Source organism: Talpa europaea (assembly GCF_964194135.1).
Source record: "Talpa europaea genome assembly, chromosome: 10".
In the NCBI taxonomy this organism is placed as follows: domain Eukaryota; kingdom Metazoa; phylum Chordata; class Mammalia; order Eulipotyphla; family Talpidae; genus Talpa; species Talpa europaea.
The window spans coordinates 95,546,398-95,574,075 of record NC_140077.1 but is presented as its reverse complement, the minus strand read 5'-3'; the positions used below and the strand labels follow the sequence as shown (position 1 = coordinate 95,574,075).

At 35.7% G+C, this 27,678-nt stretch overlaps 1 protein-coding gene across 1 annotated transcript; it reads right to left on the bottom strand.

Moving 5' to 3' along the window:
* Positions 1–626: 626 nt before the first annotated feature.
* On the bottom strand, positions 627–16,700 carry ADAMDEC1 (ADAM like decysin 1; the record flags this gene model as incomplete). Its single annotated transcript, XM_084245571.1, has 15 exons — positions 627–652; positions 1,545–1,626; positions 3,760–3,937; positions 4,727–4,857; positions 5,511–5,592; positions 5,808–5,977; positions 6,336–6,407; positions 7,084–7,146; positions 7,419–7,605; positions 8,730–8,806; positions 9,733–9,811; positions 10,546–10,622; positions 11,456–11,574; positions 13,350–13,416; positions 16,650–16,700. The coding sequence occupies 15 exons, from the start codon at positions 16,698–16,700 to the stop codon at positions 627–629; spliced, it is 1,461 nt and encodes a 486-aa protein (XP_084101697.1).
* Positions 16,701–27,678: the final 10,978 nt, after the last annotated feature.

The following is a 27,678-nucleotide window of genomic DNA, read 5'->3' as shown; positions in this document are numbered from 1 at the left end:
TGGCCCAAAGGGCTAAGATGCAACCTATGAAGCTATCAGCAGCCGCTGTAGCACGAGTTCATCCCTGGCCAGGGAGCTACCCACATGGCACAGCAGACCCCTCCTTACTTGCCCGCTGCTCCCCTCAGCAGTGCATTTCAGTCATTCCACCTGTTCTGTTCCCCACTCTGTCTCTGGTGAATCCTCTCACCCCCCACACTTCTGGCCTGTACCCCAGTTCTTAAGGAAGGAAGAAAGGAAGGAAATTAAGTCCTTTGTTTAAAGTCCCATAGGTAGATCTTGGTAAAACTGTAAAAAAGAATTGAAGTTTCTGAATCCAAGGGAAATTTTCTTTCCATGATACTAAACAGCCAGTTGGATCCAGTAGTAGGACATAGGCATTAACTTTCCAAGACTCTAGAGTTGAGTGGCTATTTATTGAGGTACTGTGCCTCTGGTCTCGGTGACAGAATAAGATGGGCGTAATTTTCATCATTCCCTGCAGGGTGGATTTACAGCCATGGTTCATGCTGGAATGTTAAATGTTACTTGGCAAATGACGAGTGATACTCCTTGTCTTTTGACCGAGGTAGTCATTTACTTAGGAAATGATGGTAGATGGTGTTTGTTTGAATCAATCATTCTCTTTATGACTTCTCTACAGGTTTCATGGCTGAAAAAATTTAGGAAAAGGTAGGAACAACTGCATCCATGTAATTTATCTTGAGTCTCCTACTTATGATTTTATTGTTTTTTTTTTGACATTTTTAGATTCTTTTTAAAAGATTTTATTTATTTATACAAGAACTTGGGTATAGGTCAGAGGCACCAGAGGATGAGAGAATTCACCAGAGAAAGCCGGAAGCAGAACAGGCAGATGGAGCAGCAGGTGAGGCAGGAGAGGTCTGCTGTGCCATGTGGGTTTCTCCCTGGCTGGCCGGGAATCAAACCCATGCTGCAGAGGCTGCAGACAGCTTCGCAGCACAGTGCTCAACCCACTGCACCACCAGAGAGGCCCTGACATTTTTAGATTTGGAGACAATTTTTGTACCTGAACAAATGTCCCATTCAGAGCAATTGGGCTTTCCCTAGCCCAACTCATGTCACATTGTAAGTATGTGGGTTATGGCTTTAAAAACAATATAATAGTCAAATTGTGCAGTGTGTTCTTAAATGTTAGGGATTTTCTGACTATTTGCAAATGACATCCCTCAGCTCTTAACCAAGAATAAAATTTGTTCATCAATCACGGCTTTATTTTAATAAACTTTCTCATCTAAGTTTATGTTGAACTCACTACTTTACAGAAATATATACAATTTTTAGTATACTTCAGCAGCTCTAATCTCATAGATGACAAAGTAACCACTTTTCTCATTAAATGATTAGACTATACATAACCCTGAGTTATTTACATTCATAGTGGTGACTTTTTCTCTGAGACTGAATCATTTTTAAAATGCAAAATAATGTACATTATATTGAACTCAGTGACATGTTTATCTCATCTGAAATAGAAATGAGAAAATATTTTGGGATCAAGAAAGGGAAAAAAAAGTTCTTACGTGATATGGCCTGCGTGTCTTCACAGTCAGCTCCAGGTTTTAATTTACAGGTGCTGGCCTCACAGCAAACATTGGTGCATTCCTTTAAATACACACATATTGGGAAAATGGGTTCAGCATTTTCTTCCTACAGACTAGGTCACAAAATTCTGGCACATTATAACAGTGAAATTTTACTTTTGAATCTAAATTTTTCTGCTCTACAAATCCCATTGGAAATTACCAAGAAAACTTAATAATAGGGAAAAATATGTTAAGAATAATGAAAATCTACTCTTAAAAGGACAAAAATAGATTAAGAATTACCCCAAATAACTCTGGCCTGTATGGTATTGTATATCTTTAGTTTAAAATTATAAGGGAAAATATTGCCATACTATTCAAACCATTGGCAATAGAGCAAAAAATTATATCCCCAATTCATTTTACTAAGCCTGTATAATGCTAACAATGAGAACTCATAATGGCATTTATTAAAATGAATGCTAAAACTTGAACAAAATATTAGTAAAATTAGTTTATTAATGTAATAATTCTCTTTTATGATTATACATTTTTAAATAGCAAAAATGCAAGGGTGGAATGACTGTTTAGAATAAAGTAATGTCATCCATCACATCCAGAGACTGAGCAGAAAAAACAACTAATATTATTGTGATAGATGGCAAAAATTAATTGGTGAAAATTCAGTAGCCCTTTTTAAATTATTTAAGCATATATAAGTAAACTATGAACAGAATTATACATCATTGTGATAAGGAAAATCTATCTGATGGTTAACAAAAATATATCCAATAAAACAAAAAATAAGGATTATTTATAGTTTCTATTTTTATGAAAATTCTGACAAATGCTTTGCAACAAAGACCTGAAAGTGTGATAATTGAAAAGTATAAACCAGATTTTCATTATTTTATGCAATGAAAATTTGTGCCTGAACTCTTGTTTTATGCCACTGCACAAGGAGAAAATTGACTAGTCCAGAAACAACAGTGGGGCTGACTGAATAATTAAGACATAAATTATTACATAAATAGTAGTTCGCTCTCTCTCTCTCTCTCAATGCACACTGAAAGAAAACATCTACCTGATGAAATTATAAATACCTAGCTAGGATATGAACAACTTCAATTTTCTTCCACCCAAGAAAGCATATGGGGATAAATTTGCCTAACTTATTATAAAGTATCAAATCATTTATAAAATTCCATCTCAACTATAATAAACAGGATATTTGAAGTATTTCTTACAAATGATTTACAACATGCAATATTCTAATACAATGTAACTGCTTAAAATTTCTGAATATACTGTAGCATAGACTGACTATGCACCTTTGTCATTGAGTCCCTTACACTACAAGTAACTTGGTTTGCAACAGACTTCACCAATGACTATATTTGTATCCTGTAACTAGTTACTTAACTTTTTTGAGTTTCATTTCTCTATAAATTAGGATAATAACAACACCTATTTTGGAAGTTTGCTGCGAAAAATAAAAGAGACACTATATAAGAGCATATTGTAGATTGCCAGACACATAGAAAATCTCTTCAAATATTAACTATAATTTTTAGTTTTAAAATTAAAAGATTGTTAAAAAAACAAAATGCTCTTTTCTCAGAAACCTAATATGGGATTGTTAGCAAACAGTCTACCAGAGACAATTTTAGAGTACTGATGCCTTAAAAGGTAGCAGAATTGTAATAATGATATTAGACATTCTATGTGAATAATCTATTTTATATAATTTATATGATTTTTTTCTTTCTTTCTCCTCTGTTCTATTTACCATCTGTTTACAACTAGTTTAATGAGAAAAGGCCAATTCTATGGAGAAAATTTACTTCTGAATCTGCACTTATTACTGCTCAACAAATGATCAATTGTGGTTCAATCAAATCAATGTGATTTATATATTACTGACTAATATATCTGGGAATGATCATAAGTAACATGATATAGTTAATGATTTACCTCTTACATTGATATCCATATGGTCATGTTATAAGTGTATCCTGTGTTTGAAATGTCCATTAAAGATGAATAAAATCAATACCATAAACACGAACACAAATCTAATTTTTACTATGATACCAAACCTGTCCTTAGAAAGTATTTCCAAAAGAATATTTTTTTAAAGGAAAAGATAACTGCATAACTCTTTGCCACATTAACTTTCTACTATTTTTTTTAACATTGGATGTTTTCATACCTTTGGAGAACCACAATCACAGTCTTCTCCTAGTTCCAGAAGTTTGTTCCCACACACTGGATTTGTTAATATATTTTTAGGAATTGGTGCTTGCAGCAAGCACTTTGGTCTTCTAGATAACATGTATTTTTCAAAAAGTGAGAGGCTGATTGTACTGAAATCCTTTGGGAATTTTGAACTGCAACCAGAAGAAAAATCAGAAATGCCATGATATACAATGATAAGTGCATATAACAATTTGATGTGTTTAAATATATTCCTGGCTTAATTGATATTCCAAATTTATTATTTGTTCAGCATTGCAGTGTGGTGGAGGTGGAGGGCAATGGAGTGTACATACTATGCTTGTTGGCAAGCTGTTTTCCAAGATACCCAGTTGTAGAGCTGGAAGATTTCAATTCCCCTGTGGATTAAGTATTTTCCTAAATGGCAGAGTGAGGAGATTCACCACTTATAATTCACTCATCTCAACATAAAGGACTGAGAAGAGAAACAGTAATGAAGTAGTGAAAGGAAATGATTTCAGAGTTAGAGTTCTATGAACATATCTCTCCACGAACACTTAAGAGCAATGGATGTTTTTATTCATTTTTCTACCCCAAGTCCTTGCCAAGTGCTGGTATTAGGAAGTACTAAATAATTACATAAAATTGATTGATCAATTGGTGGTGGAAATATATAGAACACAATTAGATATACAGATTTAAAAAACTTTTTCTGAATACACTTAAAATAATTGTAAAAGAATTATTTTAAATTCAGATGGCATCATCACCACTCTTATGTTCTATCTTGGCATATTTAGAAATCTTAACAAATGAGCCCTGATATTGAGGAATCCTGTGCAGCAAAAAGACTGGAGGATGAAGTAAGAAATACACTGCCTTTGAACATGCCCTTCCAACTATATGACCATCTAAAGTCCTTAAGAGTTGAGAAATTATTCCCCTAGGTGACAAGGTCTCACCTCAGATACTGGTTCATCACACAACTCCCAGAGGGACACTTGGTATAATATGGAACATCAGCCATGCCAAGGACATGGCCCAACTCATGGGACATCACTCCTACAAGAGCCACACTGTTCATATCCTTAGCCTGCCAAAAAATAGGAGAAACACCTATTACTTACTTCAGTTATTTCTTAATTGCTGCCAAGGTTGACTACTTAAAATAGGTATCACAGATGAAAAATAATGAGTTATTAGACTCCTTACCTATCATGACTACTTGTATAATGTTGAACAAACCTTTGAAATGGGTGCTCCTGTGAATGCAACTATTGAGTCAGCATTCAATGTTTGTTGAATTAATGGTAAGGTCTTAGAAAAACATGGTTAGAATAAGTCAATTACATTTTTCATAGCGAGTACTCAAAGGCACCCATAGTGCATACTCAATAATCTCCAAAAGTTATTGTCACGGTGTTTATGACATTGGTTGTGCTTGTCCATATGACAACAATATGTAACTTGTCCGAGTTCTCTGGCCATCAATACTGGGATGGTCGATCTAATGTTGACATAGGCCACAGAGGGCACTTGGGTTCCTTTTCTGTCCCAATCTTCCTGCTCTTACTCCTTAACACAAAGTAAAGAGTACATGGAGATATTCTATTTCATAAGCCAAGGACCTTTCAGAGCATAGATGTATCAGTAGGTTGAATTCTCTTTATTGACTAACTCCATATGAGACATTGTTCAAGTCTTCATGGAAGGCATAGAATAACAAAGAAATATAAGTTTACATACCCCAACGACGACAACTGAAGATGAGGAACACAAAGAATTCGAGGATGCCATTCCCACACGCCGAGCATTGAATTTAATTCCACTGTGTGAAAGTTTCATATAATGGTCATATTCCAAGTTTTTGGAACCATTAATTTTATTAATATTTTTTCAATTTCCCTTGTTGTCCTAGTCTTTTTCTTTCCACTAAGCTCCAGAAAAGCTTCTACTAATTGGATAGAAATCCTTGTCAAAAAATCTTTGGGATAACTATCCACTGCCCACAAACACCTGGCCTGGCCACCACTGCATCCTCACCTGAGTAACTGAGCATGGTCATGGATCATCTTTTTCTGTGTCTTAGAACGATGCCAAATCAGAAAGTTGGTAAAAGTGACACCTGTTTCAGGTACCACCTTTATCTTGTCACCATCAGACCAGATTTCCAAGCCTACCAAGACCACTTGAACATTTATGGTTTTATAAATCTGTGGAAAGAGTATTGTTTATTCATTAATATGTTGAAGTTTTCTTTATTGTTTTAGATATTTTGCTAACCATAAATGATGGAGAATGTATCCTATTTTTAAACTAGAAACTAGAAATTGCCTTTACTGCAGTATATATTATTATTTGCAGTATATATTATTATTTTACTTTGTTGAGCCTTCCCTGCTAAATTTCCCCCAAATGCTGACCTTTGTTACCCTCCCAAGCCCTTATTTGGTGAAACAACAGAGAAGCCTCCACTCCATGTGAAACATGTTTATATAGCGTGTATGTTTACATAAGTTATGTGTGTGTGTGTGTGTGCATATATATATATCATATGTTTATATAACTTACCACATTGAGTAGGTTCATCACATCAAACACAAAGCTTCTTATCACAGTTAGATTTCCATTATGTGCGTTATACTACAAAACATCAAGTACAAAGTGTAATTAATGTTGTAAATTAAAGAAAGTTGATGGGTTACAGAATTTCACATTTTAAGAGACTGATAGGTTTCAATGTAAATAAGCTATTCATTCCTAACCTACCTTATATAAGAGTACTTGTCTCAACAAATTTCATTTCAAATATAAGTTTTGGCCACAGGGAAATGAGGCACACATAAACTTTAAAAGTTAATCATTTTTAAGTTGAATAAATTGAAATAATTTCAATGTATTCCAATCAATTCATTATTAATACTTGATTATAAAACATATTTACTGGCTGGAAGCACAGGTTCTGGTATTTTTGTATATATAAAATAGAATTTATAAAGTATATATAGTTTTTATCTACTTTATATTGCTGTAATATAGAATTTTAAAATATTTTTATTAACTCATTATTTTTTGTTTTTCAACATCATGATTCCACATAGATATTAATCATATTGTCAATATCTGGACATTATGGCAGCAGATGGAAATTAAAGGCAATGAGTGAAAACTATTCCTGGCAAGACGGCAGAATAGATAAGACAATCAGATAATCAGGTGGACACTGTATTTTCTTCAATAACAGTTTATTGTCTGTGTTTTCTTGATAAGAAAACTTAAAAGTTGAATGAACTAGCCAAGAAGGATGTTTCATACTCACAAAGGCATTGTCCAGCACCAAAAAGAGATCAATATATTTGTCAGCCCGAAGAAATTCTTCTTGCTTCACAAAGAGTGAAGAACATTGTTAGTAATCACCTTTATCTTAAAACATTCACAATTTATAAAGAGATTCCTTTTCTTCTCGCAGGGAAATGAAGTTGAATAATAGTTTTGTGTATATATATATATACATATATAATTACAGGCTTAACAAAATCACAGTCAATAAATTAAAGGCTTAACACAAGCCAGCCATTGCTGGGCACACTGGCATATCTTCTTTCATTGTGGAGACTAGTGAAACCCAGGACAACTTCTGGAAACTACACTTACCTCTGGACCACTGAGTGACCTTGAGTTTCGAATAAGCCCTTTTTTCCTGCCCAAAGTTCTCACACCACAGGTGTAATTTGCTAGGTCAATTTCTTCCTGGCTTTGCGTGAAAACAGCATGTTCTTCTTTGTCAGAGCTTTTCAGAGGCCTTATCGTGTATCTTTGATCATGATGTGTGAAGTACCCCCTGCAAGACCAGAGACTCATGTTGAAGAATTCTCTGCCATGCAGTCGTTTCTACTGACCAGAGTGGTGAGTAGTAAACTCAGTCCTAAACTCATGCAAACAGTTTCATTCATAGGCCCTTTAGTTAATTTCTCTTCACTTAAGTAATAATCAGTATTTGCTGTATTAAAACAAAGCCTCTATTATTTATTTACAGAATTATGGACAAGAATTGTTAGAAGAAGCTATCCCAAATATTTGGGAATTTAAATCAGGAGCTCAATAAATATTTTCCCATAGTTTATTCTTTCAAGAAATATTGCTTTACAGGTCCTAGGAAGATAATGGAGAACAGAGTACAGGATTATAGTACAGGGCCATGAACTCCAAAGGTGAGATCAGGTGATGAGCAGATCAGAGAACAGGTTGGAATTAGCAGTATCTTAAAGAATCACTCTTCTAAGTAAATTAGTTCAGAAATACAATGTGAATCCATACGGTGTAATATTACAAATCAACATATCAATTAAAAATTTCATCATGAAGGTATTTAGGATGTGGGAAAAAGCTTATGATATCACGTGGTATGAACCAAACTGGTAGAATATCTTCTTTCATACGTCAACCCTATAAAAGATGTTAGTCTGTGTGGATAAAAGACTGAAAACAGGATAAAATTCTAATAGTAGTGATCACTCAAAGGTCACATTCTATGGTCGTTATGTTTTTTATTTCATCTTTTGAAATTTTCCCTAAATGCCAAGAATTCACATTGTAACAGAATCACACATATATACTTCAAAAAATTATGTTCAACTGGCATAATTGCAGGGTAGAATATTTAAGAATATAAAACAGAGTGGTTTTGAGAGAGTGATGTAGCTAAATATGGAAATAGATCCAGATGTCACCAAAGTCCAGAGTGCAGTACCTTATTCAAACATTTTTTGGACTAACTTCTATTAGGCCAACAGGTTATGAAATGACCATAACAAGTGAAACTTTATTCTTCCCTTTGACTGTATATATTCAGTATTTTAGTGATAAAGTTTGACTGGGTAGTAAGAAGACATGCATCCAGGAAGACTCAATGGTGTGTAACAAAGTGGTATTTGAATGTGTATTATTTTTGTGAGTGGCTCTCACCTCAAACCATCACAAGTATTAATGCCAGCAACAGAATCCTTCTCATTTAGGATGTGTCCTTCATAGAAGCAGTGTTCCTAAGGTTGGAAAAGAGAAATTATGGTTAGAAAAAAAAATTACCTACAAGGATACATGCGTAATAGTTGCGGTGAAGAAACTGGAGACCTCCTTCCTTATGGCTCAGGTGCCTGGTTCCAGAAGCTGTGGGCAGTGCAAGAGGCAGCAGCTAGTGGGTATTTTACTGCCCTTCATTGGTGGCCCCACTGTGGCTGCAGAGGCAAGGTTGCCTTGTGCTGGAGCAAGCTCTGGCAGAGGAGGCAACAGCTCGTCACTGGCTCAGGGCTGCAGGGAGGAACATGGGCCCCACTGGGCTTGCGAAAACGCTATGGATCCCTCCTGCTGCAGGCAGCAGAGAGGCCCATGGATTTGGTGCGTGGTGGGTGGAATGGACAGATGAGGTGTGAGCTATGAGTAAATGGTCTATGAGTTGATGGGTAAATGGTCCAATCAGCCATAGGACTGAAAATGGTCCAATCAGACTTGTAAGTAGGGGACTCCGAGAAAGGAGATAAGGTGGGGCAGAAGACAGCTTGGAGACCCTGACTCCAGTTCCTGGCCTCAGAAGAGAGACTGTCCTTTGGCCAGCTAGAGCCCTGCTATAGTCTCTGTATAGCTCTGTTTCTGTGAGAGCTTTTATCTTGAATATAACAGAGCATTTTTCAAGTAGTGGCTGAGGTCAGACCAGTTTCCAGAAACATAAATAGTGTGAACCTCAGAAGTTTTAGGAACTGATCTACCACTGACCCTGAAGTCCCCCCCACACTGCAAGACTGAGGGGTGTTTCTGACATGGTGACATTTTCATCTATTATCTCCACAGTCATAGATAAGAAGCACCTTGCTTTCAAGTCTTTGAACTTTTTTGTTAAATTTTCTCTGGGCCTATACATCTTATAATGCAAATGGCAAATCCCAAAGTATCACAGAAAGCATTCTGGACCTACCATGTCCTTAGGCCTTGTAGTTATTTTCTCTCCACTAGGTGAGAAATATGTTTCAGTGTAGTCTGGACCCAGGAGATTCCTGTAAAGAACACAGAGTTGCATGATAAACTCACAGTGGCAATAAGAGTGAATATTGCTGACATGGTCATCAGGACTAAACAAATGCCACACTCAACAGTGAGAAACAGGACATTCTGTGTAGCTGATTGTTTCTCAGCCTGGATCTCTGCAGCTGAAACAAATCAAAGCATTAACTACACTTATTGGACTAAGACACAAAATGCCCTCAGTGATTTTCCAGTGGCAGATTATCTTCGAAGGGGTTATTTTGGGAGTCTGTATGCCAAGGATACAGTCTTCACACAATCTCTCAAGGGTACTGGGTGATAAATATGCATTAATGACTGTTGCATTCAGGGAGCAGTTCATTGACTTAGGTAGAACTGGGGGGAATCCCCTCCCTGGGATCTGACTCTAGGTTGAATGAGCCTTGGAAATGTGTTCTCACAACACAATAGGAAAAACGTCGAAGGTTTGAGTTTATCTGAGTAGAAAAGATCTTCAGTAAATTCCAAGAGACATGAAGAAAATCATGTATGATATTTGCCTTTCTCTTTGCTTTACAATTTGTACATAATTTCCAAGGGAGCATCAATCTTCTTAGAGAATGTCAACACAGACTAATAACATCTAAACCCAATATGTTTCATGTCCTATATCTCAAATATCACTAACTAGAGCCTCAAAAGCATTTATTTTTGTACATATTCTTAAAATATTCCAGTGCTTGGGGTTTCAAGAAGTACAACTTACTTGGTTTTTTGTAGGTGAAGAATGACTTCTTCTCCACTTAATGTAATCTGATACTGAAGTTCAGAATCATATCTTTCCTAAAAATATTGAGTACCAATGAAATCAATTTATGAGTCTATCTAAAACAATTACAATGATAAATATAGCTTATGTAGAAGAATAATTATGCATATAGATAAAATTCTTCTCATGCCTTTAAAATCAAACATTAATTTTATATTAAATTGTCCACAAATTTCAATAATACAGAAATAACACAGTCTAAACTAACTCTAATATGTGTGACAGGGACACAGCATTTTCTCTAATATACCATGCTCTGTTACCCAATGAATCACTAATGGGATAATAAGAAGATACATATTTTCCAACTTAAAAAATCAACCAAATATACTAAAGCAAACCAGCCCAAAACCTTCTAAGAATTAAATAAGGTTGAAATTATTAAGTTATGGAAATACTATTATAGTCAAAGATTTAATATCTATGTCCTTAAAAAAAGTCATATTTATAATAATATTGAGTTTCTACATTATAGACAGAATGGCCAAGAAAAAGACAACTCATTGGGGGCATGATGGAGTAAGGTAGGGGTAAGGCATGGTTTGGTGAGTTTGTCAAGGAGCACTCCTTCTAGAAATGGCTGCCCAACCTATGCATTTTCTCTCTCCCACCTGGAAACTTGAAAAAAATATTCAATCTGCTTTGTTCTTTCTGATCAAGTGAGACCATTTACTCTCTTACCTTCTGATGACTTTCAAGACTTTCCAAGAAATCTGCGTTCTCCTGAACCTAGCAGGGCTTCAAGATGAAACTACTAGATATATAGATTGTGACATCTTCTATATTAGTGAAAAACTCTGTCTCTTTGGAAGATGTAAAATCTACCACAATCATTCACATTGCTTACCTCTTTTCCATGATTTTCTGTTTGGTTGTTTTGTATATCTCTTTTGTGCAAAATATGCAGTCTTTTAGGATGAACGACTTCATAGTGCTCCCATTCAGGGCCTTCCTTTATGGCTACAACTAGAGACAGTGAAATAATATTTATATAAGTTAATTAAAGGTTATTATTTTGGTTAAGTGGGTTTGTTGAATTGGTGCAGAAGGCTGAATTCCTGTTGAGAGTAAGCTTTAAGGAGAACAAGTTAAATCTTCTACTTTATCTTCTATAACAAATAATTTTTATTTAGGTCTCTCCCTCCTTTCTGAAAGATGTGACAATGGTGAAACAATTTTTGGAGGGATCCCCAATAGATGCAAACTCTGGCCGCCATGCCCAGAATGGGAAGCATGGATTATACCAGAGGTTATGGGAACCAGGGATTCTGCCTGCAGCAAGCCATTCCTCTTACTCTGTAATCTTCTTTAATATTGTGAATTTTTCTCTCAATGTCCTCAGGGACTTCTGTTTTTACTTTTTATATACTCTTCCTTTTTTGGTGAAGCTGGTGACTACTTGCTCAAAATGTAAATATTTCATATACAAATAGATAATATTTTATTTATAGGATAGATACCTCTAATCATTACTTTATTTCTCAGTGTGACAATAAAACATTAAGTTCATGTTCTCCAGATCATTTCTTTCTTAAGACTTTAGATATCACAATAAATAAAGCCTTTGCTGCATTCTGTTGTAGCAGTTTTAAAACCAAGATTGTGTATAGGCTAAATGTCCTTCTTCATGCACTTGGTATAACGTTATATATATATCACTTTCTATTTCGCTTGCATGTAGTAGCAAATGAACTGACATTGAGACCAAAAGATGTGATATTAAGTCCTAGCTAAATGACCTTGTAAAAGTCCTTGCAAATGATCTTGCCTATCAGTGTACTTCCCTAAAAGAAAATTGGGTAAAAATTGAATAACATAAAATATGTAATAAAATGACATTTTTTCCCTTTTGTATTTCTATTCTTTAAATATTGTTCCCTCACCTACATAGACAATTTTATTTCTAAGTGATACCATTTTCACAGTTAATTGTCTCTGTTGAGAGGTGGTTGTCTTCTCAGTGTGACTGACAGTCAGGGAGGATTTAGGGACACCAAGAGATTCTATATCTGGTTGATTTGGAAAAACTGAAGGGAAATGGTAAAGCAAGAATTCTCTCCTACCTACACAATTCTGTTGTGATGCTGGCCTATGAAGGATTCATGTGAAAACAGGAAATGTATAAATGCATTACTAAAAATTCTTTAAAAAAAGAGAATATAAATTATATTAGTGGAAGGTACCATATAATTGAAATTGGAGTTAATTTTAATTCTAATTGCAACTCTAGGACTAACTTTAATCGTTTAATATTTTATTTTGTCTAACAATGCAATTTTGTCTAAGTTGACTCCAATTTTAGTGATGAATCTTTCTTGTTTCACCTACAAAACCTTTGGCTAAATTGTGTCTTTAGATGAATGACTGTCTCCATTTAGAATAGAAACTACTAGTATCATTCAAGATAACTTTGGAGCTGGTTAGGAATTTCTGATCTGGAATCAGCCCTCTGGTATCATGTGAAATACGTTTTAGGAAATAAAATGATATAACTGGTAGGATTATTCAATGATATGAGTTGTGAGTTGATATGATGTGGGAGATAAAATTTCAGAGACCTAAGTTTTTGTGCTAATGATAATGCCTGGACTATTAACACAGAGCTCCTCAAAACTGAGTAGATATTCCAAGATATAAATAACAGTAACCTTTGAGTCAGATGACCATGTCATTTTCTCATACTTTAAAAATTCATAAAATAATTTCACTATTTTATAAAACATCTATATATTAGAGCTTACCTTGAGTTTGAACAATGAGCCAGAGGACAGAGAACAGGAGCAAAGGCATGCTGGCTACTGCAGACAGCTGAGACAGCCCATGAAGGAGAAAGATGTCCAGGGCTGTCCAGTTTTATCTTCCCCAACTTCTCTTTATATATTGAAAACGAAATAAAAACCTCAAACCTTCCTTGTGTGAGACTGAAGAATATTTCCTAATAGGATTGGGAAACTGCCAAGAAATTGCAGTGTCAAAATTATGAGAATGTTCCTTATTCAAGAGAGGTGTTTATCTCTGTGGTAACAACTTGGTAAGGAATCACATGTGGACAGCTGCTTGGCCTTGGTGCTGCTCAGCAACTTTATAAAAACTGATCTGCAAATTTAGAAAATATATCTACAAATTTAGAAAATATATTTTAGAAAATATATACCTCTTTTGAGAAATTGGCACAAAGAGAACATAATCTATTGAACAAGTACTAAAACTTTACAAGCTAACATATTGTGGATCTCTCTGACCTCAGCCTCCTTATATGTGAAAAAGGGTTTGATGGTAAGAATTACCACAAACTTCTTGTAAAATTCATATTAGGTAACACATGCGGGTGCGCGCACACACACAAACACACATACACACACACACACTTGTAAAAAAATGTGCAAATGTAAGTTCTCTTGACAATGTTAGTCTCAATCAAATTAACCACTTTTGAAGTATGTTTGAAGTGTACTATGAATTTGCCTTCAGGAAAATACTTCTCTGATTACAAAAATGATACATATTCATGGAAATGAATACCAAAGAAGTAAATCAAGTAAAGAATGTTGATCACCCAATGGCCCAGCATCAAGAATTGAGTTGTTCATATTTTGACAAATTATTTTTATTTTTTTCTCTGCTCTAATAAAAGAAAAAGAGTAAAAAAATTATACATTTTAGTTCTTGTTACATAAAGAGATTTGGGGACCTGATATTTTTTGCTATTGAATAGTAAGGCATTTTAATGACTAGAACATCACCTTGTGTGTAACATGTACATGTACATTTCTTCATTTGCTTTTCTGATTATTTCTTTTGGACAAATTTTTAGTTATTTAGCTAAGAAATGCAAATCAGTTAGAGATTCTAAGTATACACTGATCCAGTACTTTTCAGTGGGTTAATGCCAAACTAAATTTTCACATATACAGTTGTCCCAGTCTAAAAATCTACAATAGGGCCTCCCTGATGGTGCAAGGGGTTAAGCACCACTCTATGAAGCAATCTGCAGCCTCTGCAGCACGAGTTCGATCCCCGGCCCGCCAGTAAGCAACCCACATGGTGCAGCAGGCCTCTCCTGACTCACCTGCTGCTCCCCTCAGCAGCATACTTTGGTCAATCTGCCTGTTTTGTTCCCCACTCTCTGGTGAATCCTCTCACCCCCTGCATCTCTGGTCTGTGCACCAGCTCTTGTATGCATAAATAAATAAATGTTAAAAAAATAAAAAAATAAAAATAAATAAAAATCTACAATATTTAACTGCTGAATTTACTATTTACTAATACATTTGGGAGTTTCATAGCATCAGGTTATAAAGTGTATAGTTACCTTTCTATGCCTATGTTTTTTGTTTGTTTTCTATATTCTTTTAAGTCAGTTACACCTTCTTAATAATTTTGTATTAATTTTACTGGTCCTGTATTGTTGCCCATTAAAATTTAAAAAAATCATCATAATTAATCTCTCCACCATCAAGCAATGTAAGCATCCTGATTTGGTTTAACTCTTTTCAGTATCCCATCCCTTACCTCCTCATATGTTGTTTTCAAGTATTTTAGTTATTCTGTAGTTTTCACCCCCTAGCTAATAATTATCATTAGTTTTGCATTTTATACAGATGATGCTGCTTAAAATTATTTACATTCTTTATTTGATAATTTCAAATTATTCACCTTCTTTATTTACAAGTTAATGTTAGCATTAGTACTTTCTGTAAATAAAATTCTTTAATAAAACATACTCTTTGATAAGTCTTTCACTAAAGGTTTCTTGGAGTAAGCACTTTGATATTTTTTATTTATTTCCAAGAGCATATTTATTTCCCCTATACTTTAAAAACAGTTTAGATGGCAATAGAGTTTTAGGGTGACAATTACTATCTCTCACATTTTGGTGGTATGTCACTTTTTGGCAGCTACTCTTGTTGACAATTATTTCAGTCTATTGAGTGGAAATTAATTTTGTTTAATGATTACACAACTAATATTGCAAAATAAGTTAGTCAAGTCATGCTAAATTTGAGTTTATGCTAAAATACTACATTTCTGGGTATCCCAGTTATGAACTGATATCATACTCACTAATAAGATATTTCTGAAGTAAATCTAATGATAAAGATAAGTCTACAGATACAGTTTATACAAATGATGAACATTAGAACTGGGACTGGTCTATTGCATTCCAGTAGAGTTTAGAAGCACATCATTTGGAGGGTTGAGAAAATCAAATACTAGCTGTAAAAGAATTAATGGAGTGGGTATTCTGATGAAAAAAATCATATAAGCAAAGTGGCAGGTATGTGTAAAAATCGTAATATGCATGTAGAACGACAGCCTGTTCTTTATGACTTGAATATAATATGAAGAGTAACAGTACTTGATTGATATAAGACATGTGAGATATGCCAGGGTCAAGGTATGGAGGGGAAATGCTAAAGACATTTTTTTTTTTATAGAGGCATGCTTTATTTGTTTGCTGGTTTGTTTGTTTGTTTTGTTTATACATGCACTGGGTACAGTCAGAAGCGTGGGAGGGTGAGAGAATTCACCAGAGCCAGAGCGGGGAGCAGAACAGGCAGAAGGACCGAAGTACACTGCTGAGGGGAGCAGCGGGCGGCAGGAGAGGTCTGCGCGCCATGTGGGACCCTCCTCCCGTGGCCGGGGAGCAGCCGGGGATCGAACCGGCGCCTCAGAGGCCGCGGGCAGCTTCGCAACCCAGCGCTCAACCGCTGCGCCACCGGGGAGGCCCCTAAAGACATTTTTTAAAGCTATGAAACATTTTTATTTCTTTTTAATTTATAGTAGAGTTTATCGATTTTTTTCCCCCACTGTCATCCCTTATATCTCCTTGGCACTTTCTCCGCTCCCTCTCTCCTTTCCTCAGAAATCTTACTTCATTTATCATTTTTTATAAGTACTTTATTGAATCATCTTCTATGTAAATATCCAATATTTTTCTATATCATTCTAACTTGTTTTACTATACAAGTTAATTCTGGCTCTAATTGGCAGCATTTTGTCTTTCCTTATGTTTGGCTAGTATTCCATAGTTTGGCTACCATATCTTCTGGATCCAATCTTCTATCAATGAGCATGTAAGTTGCTTCCATGTCCTAGCTCTTACAAACAGTGCTGCAATGAACACTGCAGAACTTATAGCTTTTTGAGTTGATGGCTTCACATTCATTGGATAGATGCTGGTTCATACAGAAGTTCCACTTCTATTATTTTTAATGTAAATCCAGATCACTTTCCATATTGACTGAGCCAGTTTACATTCTCACCCAAAATTGTAATAGGGTTGGTCTTTCTCTACATACTCTTCAGCATTTGTTACTGGGAGACTTTTTAATATGTGCCATTCTCACATGTGAGATGTGTGATATGATACTCATTGTGGTTTTGACATGCATCTTCCTTGTTAAAAGTGATAATATTTTTTCATGATATATTGGCATTTGGATATCTTCTTTGGTGAATTGTCTATTCAGATATATGTTAATTCTAAAGGCATTTAAGAAGGTACACATTCTGAGAATTAATTCATAAAATCATTAGACTTGCTAATTGATTGGAGGTAGCAAATGAGGGAGACACATAATATAGAACGAGTTCTAAGATTCAGCTTACAATATGTGAATTGTACAGCTGACATTTTTTAATGTGTCTATTGATAGGGATTTCAGTTTATTCAACATCTTAAAGGAAGGAGCTCTATCTTCTGCTATACCTTTCAGGAGCACAGTAACTTAAAGAAAGTAGATGTTCCAAAACATTCATTGAACATGTACACCAAAAAAGTTTGTAAACTGAATTACCAGGGTGGGACACTTGTGCTGTTTATTGTATTGTTGAATATCAGCCTATAAATTAAAACTGGGGAAATAACAGTGAGGACATTATTTACTTGATGCATCTGGAGGGAATGAGAAAAGGCGTATACATCAACCTTTTTTGAATACAGTATCCAAGGACTGGCTAAACATAGGACTTGATTTATGATCTTAATACTAAGAAATAAAGACCAACATCCTGACCACAGAGAATTTTGTTCCCATAAAATTTGCAGCTTAACACTCTGGAATGTTTCATAATAAAATATATTTCATGATTTGGGCGGATGTTTAAATATTGTCTAATTAGAAATGAAAATAGAAGAGCAAAATGAATAAAAATTTTAATAGATCTTTAATATATAAAGACTTTCCCCTTCATTTTCTTATTTAGCCCTCATCACAGAAGATCTAAGTCCAAGATCCCAGAAAATCTAAGTCCAAGACCCCAGTGAGAAATACCAGAGGGGAGCTTGACATTTCCTTCAACATTCCCTCCCACATAAATTGGCAATTAGGCTCCAACTAAAATGTTTATAAGCTAAGCATATCTCTCAGCAATCTCACAGTGTTTTGAAAACAAAAACTAGAATTAAGCACGACATAAGATGGAGGGAAGTCTAATAAAAAAGGATGAATTGAAACTACGAAAGACTGCACTCAAGTAAGTAAGGTAAAACACAACTTACAGACTGAAGACTAGCTTCTCATCATTTCAACTTCAGATTTATTATGATCTATCATGGACTTAAATGGCTGCCAAAATGAAAGATACACTTTACTATATCCACACAGTGAAATACTACACACCAATGGAAGTGTACCATTTGCTATGTGCAAAATCATGAATAAATATTATATGCATGTTTTGAAAGACGAAAAGTTCTATGATTTGACAGAAATACATTCCCAAACTGGAAAAACTCAGCTATGATTTTAGATATCATGTAGTAGTTTCTTGAAAAGGAGGTAACAGTGACTGCATTGAGATTGGACTGACATCCAGAGTGCTACAAATACTATATTTCTTTTTTTTTTAAAGATTTATTATTTATGCATACAAGAGCTGGGGTACAGGCCAGAGATGTGAGGTACAGGCCAGAGATGAGAGGATTCACCAGAGACAGAGTGGAGAACAGAACAAACTAACTGAAATACACTGCTGAGGGGAACAGTGGGCAAGTCAGGAGAGGTCTGTCACACCATGTGGGTTTTTCCCTGGCCAGCTGGGGATGGAACTCATGCTGCAGAGGCTGCAGATTGCTTCATAGTGTGGTGCTTAACCCCTTGTGCCACCAGGGAAGCCCAAATATTATATTTCTTGATTAAAGTGGTAGTTACATAGGATATATAACTTGTGAAAATTCATTGAACTGTGTCATTATAAATTTTGTGTTCTTTTCTGAATACGTACATGTGCAAGTTAATATACAAATTTTAAATAAGTTAACATTTCATTTATTAATTATACATTTTCATTAATTTGTAAGTATCTGAGAAACTGCCATCCAAAAGAAAAGCTATAGAACTTGACGAGAACCTCCATATAACCAGTTACCAACTAATTGAGACATTGGTATTTCTTCCCTTCTTTATTATCTTGAATTTTGTGCTCATCTTTCCTCTCCTAGGAGTGGAATTAGTGGTTCTGATGGCAGATGCATTTTTAATCTCTTGAGAAAGATCCATGCTGCTTTCCATAAGGTTTGGGCCAGTCTACATTGCGGTAGAAATGTGTAAGAGGGTTCAGTTTTTTCCACATCCACTTCTTGGTTCTGGTCTTTTTTGATATGAGCTATTCTCACAGGTGTGAAGTAGTACCTCATTGTGGTTTTGATTTGCCTTTCCCTGACAATAAGTAAGATGAACATTTTTTTCACATACCTGTTGACCATCTGCATGTCTTCTTTGGAGAAGTGCCTATTTAGCTGTTCTGTCCATTTTTTTAAAAACTGGGTTATTTTCTTTTTGTTGAGTTGCTTGAAATCTTTGTAAATCTTTGATATCAGTCCCATCAGATGCATGGCTGCAATTTTCTCCCATTCTGTAAGGTGTCCCTTTGTTTTAGTGACAACCTTTCTCACTATACAGAAGCTTTTTTAGATTGACTTAGCAGAGGTAAAAGTCCACATTCTTCACTCAATTACCAGGTTGGAAAGAGTTCCTCAATCATAATGGGTCAGACTTGAGGTTCTGACTACCCACTAGGTCTCTGCGGACATTTTCCTTTCTGGAAAGGTAGGGACATCTTCCTACTACTCCCATGTTGCCTCTGTTGATACTTAACTTAGGGAGAATGGCTTTGATATGCTTGGAAAATAGTGAAAGTCTTGACTTTCTACTAAGCCTCCTCTGATAAGCCCATCAGTGAGTAGGGGTGGAGGTGTACCTCACTATTACCAGTTGTGAGTCAAAGTCAAGGTTTTACTTCATTTACACTAACCTGGTCATGCTTATCACTGACTACTGAGAATGAATACCCAAGCTCCTATTCAAACTTGTCTGAAACCACTCCAGTGAAGAGATGAGGGGACTTTGGGACAGATGAACATATAAATCAGGTGGAAATGTAGACTCTCCAATCAGCCTCTGCTGGTATAGGAGAAATGGAGCCACAAGCATTTCTGTAACATTTGGCTGGAACAGAACCGTTATTGATAGTTTTATGTATTTATGTCCTTCTCCTGGTATACTGTTCATTCTAGTATTTCATTCTGCATTTTAACTATTAACATTTTATGCCTGGCAATTTTCCTTGATTGCTTTTGTAACGTTTTTTCTACATATTCAGAATATGGTCTCTTACAATCTATAATTACATGCACTTTTATGTGGGAAGGTTTGTATTCCTTAATGTGTTGCTTTTTGGTTAGCAATTTTACTTTTGCATGGGATAGTTACACATTTTATTAAGCAATGCATATGGAGAAGGGTATACCCCAAAAATCATCAATTGGAAAAACTTAGGGATTGGGAGTTGATGACTCCTCTCAAGGTGGAGAACCTCAGAAATCAAAAATCCAGTCAATAACTCCCCACCCATAGGCAACTCTCTTGGCAGAGTTTCAACTTCTACCCTCAGTGAAATAGCATTAGCAAGATAAATTCCTTAGATGCTACTTCCCTTGTGGGTTTTGAAGGCACAGGGTGAGAAATGATAGTCACACTTTGGTTAGTCTCACTTCCTGTGGTTCACACTGCTCAGGGCTTTGCTATTAGCCTGATTTCATTCCTGAGTTTGCCAGGATTAATCCCTGTTGCTGCAGGTATAGAGACAGCACATGCTGCGTGTTCAAGGAGAAGTTGGGAAGCAGCTAGAGAAACCCAATAATACTTTCTATACCTCCTCTACACTCAGATGTGCTAAGCAGCCTCCTGTCAAAGTCATAGATATACATCTAAGAAAACGAATCTACTTATTTTCCTACATTCTCTGGGGAATAATTCCAGCTTTTTTAATTCTTCTAGGACTAAAGAAAAATATAGATGTGCCACATGAACAATCTGTTTGAAATCACTGTATTTTTTAAAATAAAACTGAGATATACATGTTTCCTCAGTAAATTTATTTAAAAATAGATCATTAAGTTGAGTGGGACCTTCCAAATGCTTAGTAAATGTTTAGTAAAAAAAAGAAACAAAACCTAGTTATATCAGCCTAGCTTTCTTTCTTAAGACATTGCTTCTCTATTTTGTGTTTTCTGAAGAAAGCAGAAGTCTAGACGCAGTTCATGTATCTTTGGCAGTGAGACCTTTGTACACAAAAATTCCATAAATTACTAATGTAGGGGTAATCTGAGGTCATATGCATTAGTGCTTGGAAATCCATTAACTGAAGAGAAATTAGAGGACTCAGATATAATTTCTAATGTGACATTATCTTTCGTGGAAACAACATAAAAGATGCCTGGATTAGTTCACAATGCTTTGTCTGACCAATGGCACACGAAAAATGCTCAATGGGCCTCCCTGGTGGAGCAAGGGGTTAAGTCTCAGCACTGTGAAGCTACAGGCAGCCATTGCAGCATGAGTTCGACCCCTGGCCAGGGAGCTGACCCACATGGCGCAGCAGACCTCTCCTGTCTTACCAGCTGCTCCCCTCAGCAGTGTATTTCAGTATATCTGTCTGTTCTGCTCCCCACTCCATCTCTGGTCAATCCTCTCACACCCTGCACCTCTGGCCTACACCCCAACTCTCGTATGCATAAATAAAACAAATCTTTTTGAAAAAAGAAAAAAATGTTCAACAAAGTTTGGCAGAGCATGCTTTTACAACAAGATGCAACTATGGATCTTACTGATATTTACCCAAATAAATGATTTAGTATGTCATACAAAATTCTGCACACAAGTGTTTACTGCAGCTTTGTTCATAATTACCAAAATGTGGAGGCAGTCAAGATGTCACATTAGACAAATGAGTTGATAAAGTATGGAATATCCAGAAAATGGAATCTTAGTTATTCCTGAAAAGCAATGATCTATCAAGCCATTTAAAGACATGGAGTAAACTTAAATGCAAATTTTAAAGTAATACAAACCAACCTGCTATTAAGTGATATCAGTCATATTGTATGATTGCAACTGTATGCTAGTCGTTCTAGAAAAGAGAAAACCATGGAAAGAGTAAAATAATCAGTGGCTTCCAGGTGTTGGAGTGAGAGAGGGATGGATCTGCAAGGTAAAGAGGAATTTTAGAGCATTGAAAACAATTCTATAATTACTACTATAATAATGAGATTCTAGTGGTAGATAAGTGTCATTACACAGTTGTGTAATTCACAGAATATACAACATTAAGAGTAAACCCTAATGCAAACTATGGAATTGTGGTGATAGTGATGCATCTGTATAGGTTCATCACTTATAATTATTGCACCACTAGGAGGGAGATGTTGATAGTGGGAGAGTGTGGGGGTTTGTATCAGGGCAGGCATAACTGCCACTAAAATTACTATGAACCTAAAACTGCATGAGAAAATAAAAACTATTTAAAAAATGGGCTATGCATTTTCTGTTTGATTATGGGACTGAACCACAAAGTGCTCAATACTGAGCACTGGGTACAGTCAGAAGCAAGGGAGGGTGAGAGAATTCACCAGAACCAGAGAGGGGAGCAGAGCAGGCAGAAGGACAGAAGTACACTGCTGAGGGGAGCAGTGGATGGCAGGAGAGGTCTGCGCACCACATGGGACCCTTGCTGGCAGCCAGGGATCGAACTGGTGCTGCAAAGGCTGCGGGCAGCTTCGCAGCCCAGCACTCAACCACTGTGCCACCAGAGGAGGTCCTTAACACAAAATTTTTTTAATAATATATCTATTAAACATGAGTCTGGACCTCAACACAAGGTATCATAGAGAAAAGAATTAACTTTTTAACAAGGAGAGTCTTCACAATGGATTGCAGGCTATAATACTCTGGTGCTTAGGATTTAGTATCCACATAATATTACTTTCTTAACATAATAATAATAGTAGTGGTAATGTTGTATCAGTGTTGTGCAGTACAGCCGACTGTGCAAGGTTGGTACTAAGTAGTGTCTAAAGTTGTCATTAGTAAGAGAAGATAGAAAGCAATAGAAGTGATGAGACAAATTCAAGAGCAGATGTTATGAGACAGTTGTAGATTTTGTTGTTGGAGTCAGGGTCCCAATGTATCAGGATTTTTTTTTTTTTTTTGATGAAGGGAATCCAGTATCCTCAATCAGGTGTGCACCTCTGATATGACCCTGGTGGATCACTCTAGCCAGGAAGAAAAATTATTCTAGGCACAGAATTACATGGAAGATTTTCTCATGATCCATCTCTTGCCATATTCCTCTCAGAATGCTAGTGTACCAGGGTTCTTTAGCTTAAACTTAAGGGCTAAATTGTAGAATGAAAGATATAAAATGTGAAGATATTACAGGCCAAGGTAAAACTTTTAAACACAAGAGTGAGCCAGCTGGAAGACGGCATAGAACCCCTCTGACATGACTGTACAGGACCAGGTGCACAGGACTCAAGCGCTGAGGAAAGACATACATTTAAAAACAGTTACCAGGGCCTCCCTGGTGGCGCAGCAGTTGAGTGCTAGGCTGCGAGGCTGCCAGCAGCCTCTGCAGTGTTGGTTCGATCCCCGGCCGGCTGCTGGGCGAGGGTCCCACATGGCCCGCAGACCTCTCCTGCCGCCCGCTGCTCCCCTCAGCAGTGTACTTTGGTCCTTCTGCCTGTTCTGCTCCCTGCTCTGGCTCTGGTGAATTCTCTCACCCTCCCGTGCTTCTGACTGTACCCAGTGCTTGTATAAATAAATAAATAAATCTTAAGATAAATAAATAAATAAATAAATAAATAAATAAATAAAATATACTTGTCACTTCTTTAAAAGAAAATGAGAAGCACTAACAAAGTTTAGTCAGAATTTATCAATTTAATTTTAAATTCTGGAAACTAAAGAAACACAGTTCATTTGCAGACCTTTACAAAACTAAAGTGAGAAAGGAAAGAAAATATTTAAAAATATGAGAAATGATTATAAAATGCCATAAAATTAGTAAAAGCCCATTATTTTCTTCCCTTTTCTATTTATACCTGTTAAATTCTGTTATCTGTATGTTTTCTTTTCTTTTTTTTTGATGTAAAAATATTAATTTGTCTTACAATGACGCTCTTTAGGAAAGTAGATGTTTGTATTTTCTGTCACTAATTTAAAAAACCATTTTGGGATTAAAACACACTTAAAGTCATAGGTGGTATAAGACTCTATGCAGGAAATCAGTGGATAATGCAGTTCTAGGCACACAGCATGTACTCAATAAATGTCACTTCTTAATAAAAAATCATTAAAGAATTTAAAAAAATGGTAAAAGCCAGGATTGACAACAAAGAAGATAAAATAAATATTTTGGAAGGTAAAATTATTCAAAAATACCAAGACATAGGCAAACAAAAGTCAGAGAGAACATGATATATGAGCAGATTAGATATCAGAGATTTTAAGAAGATAATTAGTACTTTCAAAATGGAGGTAAGACTAAATGAAAGAGAATGTGAAGAAAGGAAAAAAATACTTGATATTACAGGTGGCTTGATATATTTAGTGGTTAATTCTATCTAGAACTATCCAGAATAGGGGCCTCCCTGGTTGCCAAGGGTTTGAGTCTCAATGCTATCACCCAGATGGCCTTGGTTCGATTCCCAGCCAGCAAACTGGCCCACTTGTGGCGAAGCAGACCTGTCTCACCCACTGCTCCCCTTAGCAGTAGATTCCAGTGGATCTGCCTGTTCTGCTCCTCACTCTGTCTCTGGTGAATCCTCCCACCACCTGCATCTCTGGCCTACACCCCAGTTCTTCCTCTCAAAAATAGATAAAATAAGAACTCTCTAAAAATAAATAAATAAATATCTGGAATATCTGAAACATTTAACCTCTTCCTCTCCATTATATCAGTTATTTATGCTGCATAACAAATTTACCAAAACTACAGCGACTTGAAAAACACAAGACTGCAGTTAATATTTAACTGGAATGAGGTCTGCTTCCAAGCTCATTAGTTGTTGACAGAATTCAGTTCCTTAAGAGACCTTGGACTGAGGGGCTCAGCAGCCTGTTAGCCAGAGAGCAGCCTCAGTTCCTCATCAGGAAGATGTCATTAATACCAACTTAATAGCAACACAGCTCCATCCATTCTATATTCTGATCGTAACTAAAACTTTCTTTTTCATGCATACTTCATTATTTCTCATAAATTTAAAAGCATTTTCAAAACTTAAAAAAAAGTAGCAATGTGGTCAGGTGCTAAGGTGTATTTGGAGAAACTATGGTGTCCTAGTCAAACAATACCTGGATAAGACCATAACTTAAACTGTTTTTTTTAACTAAAATAAAAGGATAAAAATGATTAATGATTAAAACAGACTGGTGACACACCTGACATGATAGTGTTATCAGTGGAGTATGTTTAATGTTAGTAAGTTGTAGATCTAGGTTGGAAACAAGATGAAATCAAAGTCTTTGTTTTCAATGGTCTAAACTGCTCTACAGTTCAACTTATCACAAAATTTTGTATACGTTAGATTCAAAGACTTGTGATTAAAGGATATTCTTCCTGTCACTTTCCTCCAGTGATCTATTTTCAAAAAGGATCTACAGTGCATCTGATTTAGGGATCTACAGTGCATCACTTCATAACCCACCAGAATGATCAGACACCACTCCTTGGGAGCACATGGTTATTTCTAGCTTGGTTCATATGGATAATTAGTTGAGGATTCATAGGATAAATACTTCCACCATATTAAAAAAAATGAGATGGGCAGAAGAATTAAAATGAACAAGCAAGCAAATAAACAGCAAAAACCAATAAGGATTCATAGGTCTGTCACAGTAGAGTATAGCCTTACAGGATACAGAGATTCATTTCTGGGTTAGGGAAGAATATTCTCAAACCTCACACTGAGATTAAGCTATGTTTTCTAATGTATTCAAGAGCAAATTTCCATGTAAAGACAAAAACTCCTTCAATGAGAGTGATAGATGGAGTCTGGGTTTATTGGATATTGTCATTCACTTTGGGGGCCAGAATCAGTTTATCTAGAAACCCACACAGCAAAGGCATATAACTTCTGTAGGAAAAGTCCTTCATGGGAATGACTGCTTATAATGGTCAGGCCAGTGACAGAGAGGGATGAAGCAGGTTAAGTATAAGAAAATTACAGCTGCATTGCTTAGTAGAAAGTATGTGTCCTAATATCACAAGCAGCTATTTTATTAGTTAGGATTAATTCTGTTACAAGCAAGAGAAAATCCAAATGGAAATGGCATGAACATTAAGGAATTTTTATTGGTCATATAACTTGAAGCCTTAACAAGTTATGGTATAGCTCCAACAGTTATTAATCCACCAGTTTAAGAATGTCTTAAAAAAAAAACAAACAGGTTTATTCTTTCATTTTTCTCTTCCGCCTACATCAGTCTTGCTTTCATCATGGCAATACAGCTGCAGCAATACCCGTAAGTTATCCAGATGGCAACATTCAGAAAAGGGGACAAGGAAATCTTTCCTAGAAATTACCCAACATACCTCCTTTGTATCATTGGCAAAAAAAAAAAAAAAAGATGGGGGTGGCATATACTCATCTCCAAATCAAACACTGTTAGGGGAAACGAGATTGTTATAATGATTTACAGAGATGGGGATTTATACATAATGGAATTAAGATTGTCTTTTTTAAAATATGGAAAATTAAACAAAACTGGGGTTCTGAAAGCAAAGGAGAGAGGTATTATTTGGTAGGCAAATGACAATATTTACTCTACCTCTAGTCAACTGAATTGATGGTTGCTATGGACAATGTGATTCCTGTGTTGACGGACCATCTGATTACTTTTAAGTCAGAAATCTGGATGTTTATGCAAGCTCTCCCAATTTTTAAATATTGGCAATGAATTCAAAACATATTAAAATACTATTTGGTCAAAATCATTCAGGCCAAGTAAAATACATCTGCAGTCCAGACATTTCCTGCAGGCCACCAGTTTATAACCTCTGGGTTATGTAATTAACTAAAATTTTCTGTGTATAGAAAGATTATGTATTAGAAAGTTTTACTCAGTTTTAGAAAGCCTGAATGATACAGTTAACAAGGATTTCAGAACATAATATAGGAAAAATATATAAATCAGAGAATGTTTACTTACTTTTCTTCTTAACTGAGATTTCTAATTCGACAAATTTATGGTTAAAGCTATAAGATATTGCTAGTTATCAAATGATGACTGTACAGTCTTTTTCATCTCCTCCCAATTTCCTATGATTTTTATCTTCTTTTTTTTCTTTAAGTTTTCATTAAAGAGTGAATTATTATAATTCCCTAGCAAGTAAGAAAATAAAGGTGTTTACAATATTTAAACAAGCATTTGTCAACATCACAATTTAAAAATGGAGAGAGGGGAGAAATGGCTAAGAAAAATCACCTTAGAGAGATTTAAGTTTCACAAAATTTTTTTAAGAGTTACCTTCCTTCTCTCAGATTAGTAAAGTGGCAGGATACAAAATCAATGTACAAAAATCAGTAGCCTTCCTACAAACAATAAATCTGAAGTAGAAGAAATCAAGAAAACCATTCCTTTTATTACTGAAACAAAAAAAAATCAAATACTTGGGAATAAACCTAACAAAAGAAGGAAAGGACCTATACAAAGAAAACTATAAAACACTGTTAAAGGAAATAGAAGAAGACACAAAGAAATGGAAAGACATCCTCCGCTCATGGAT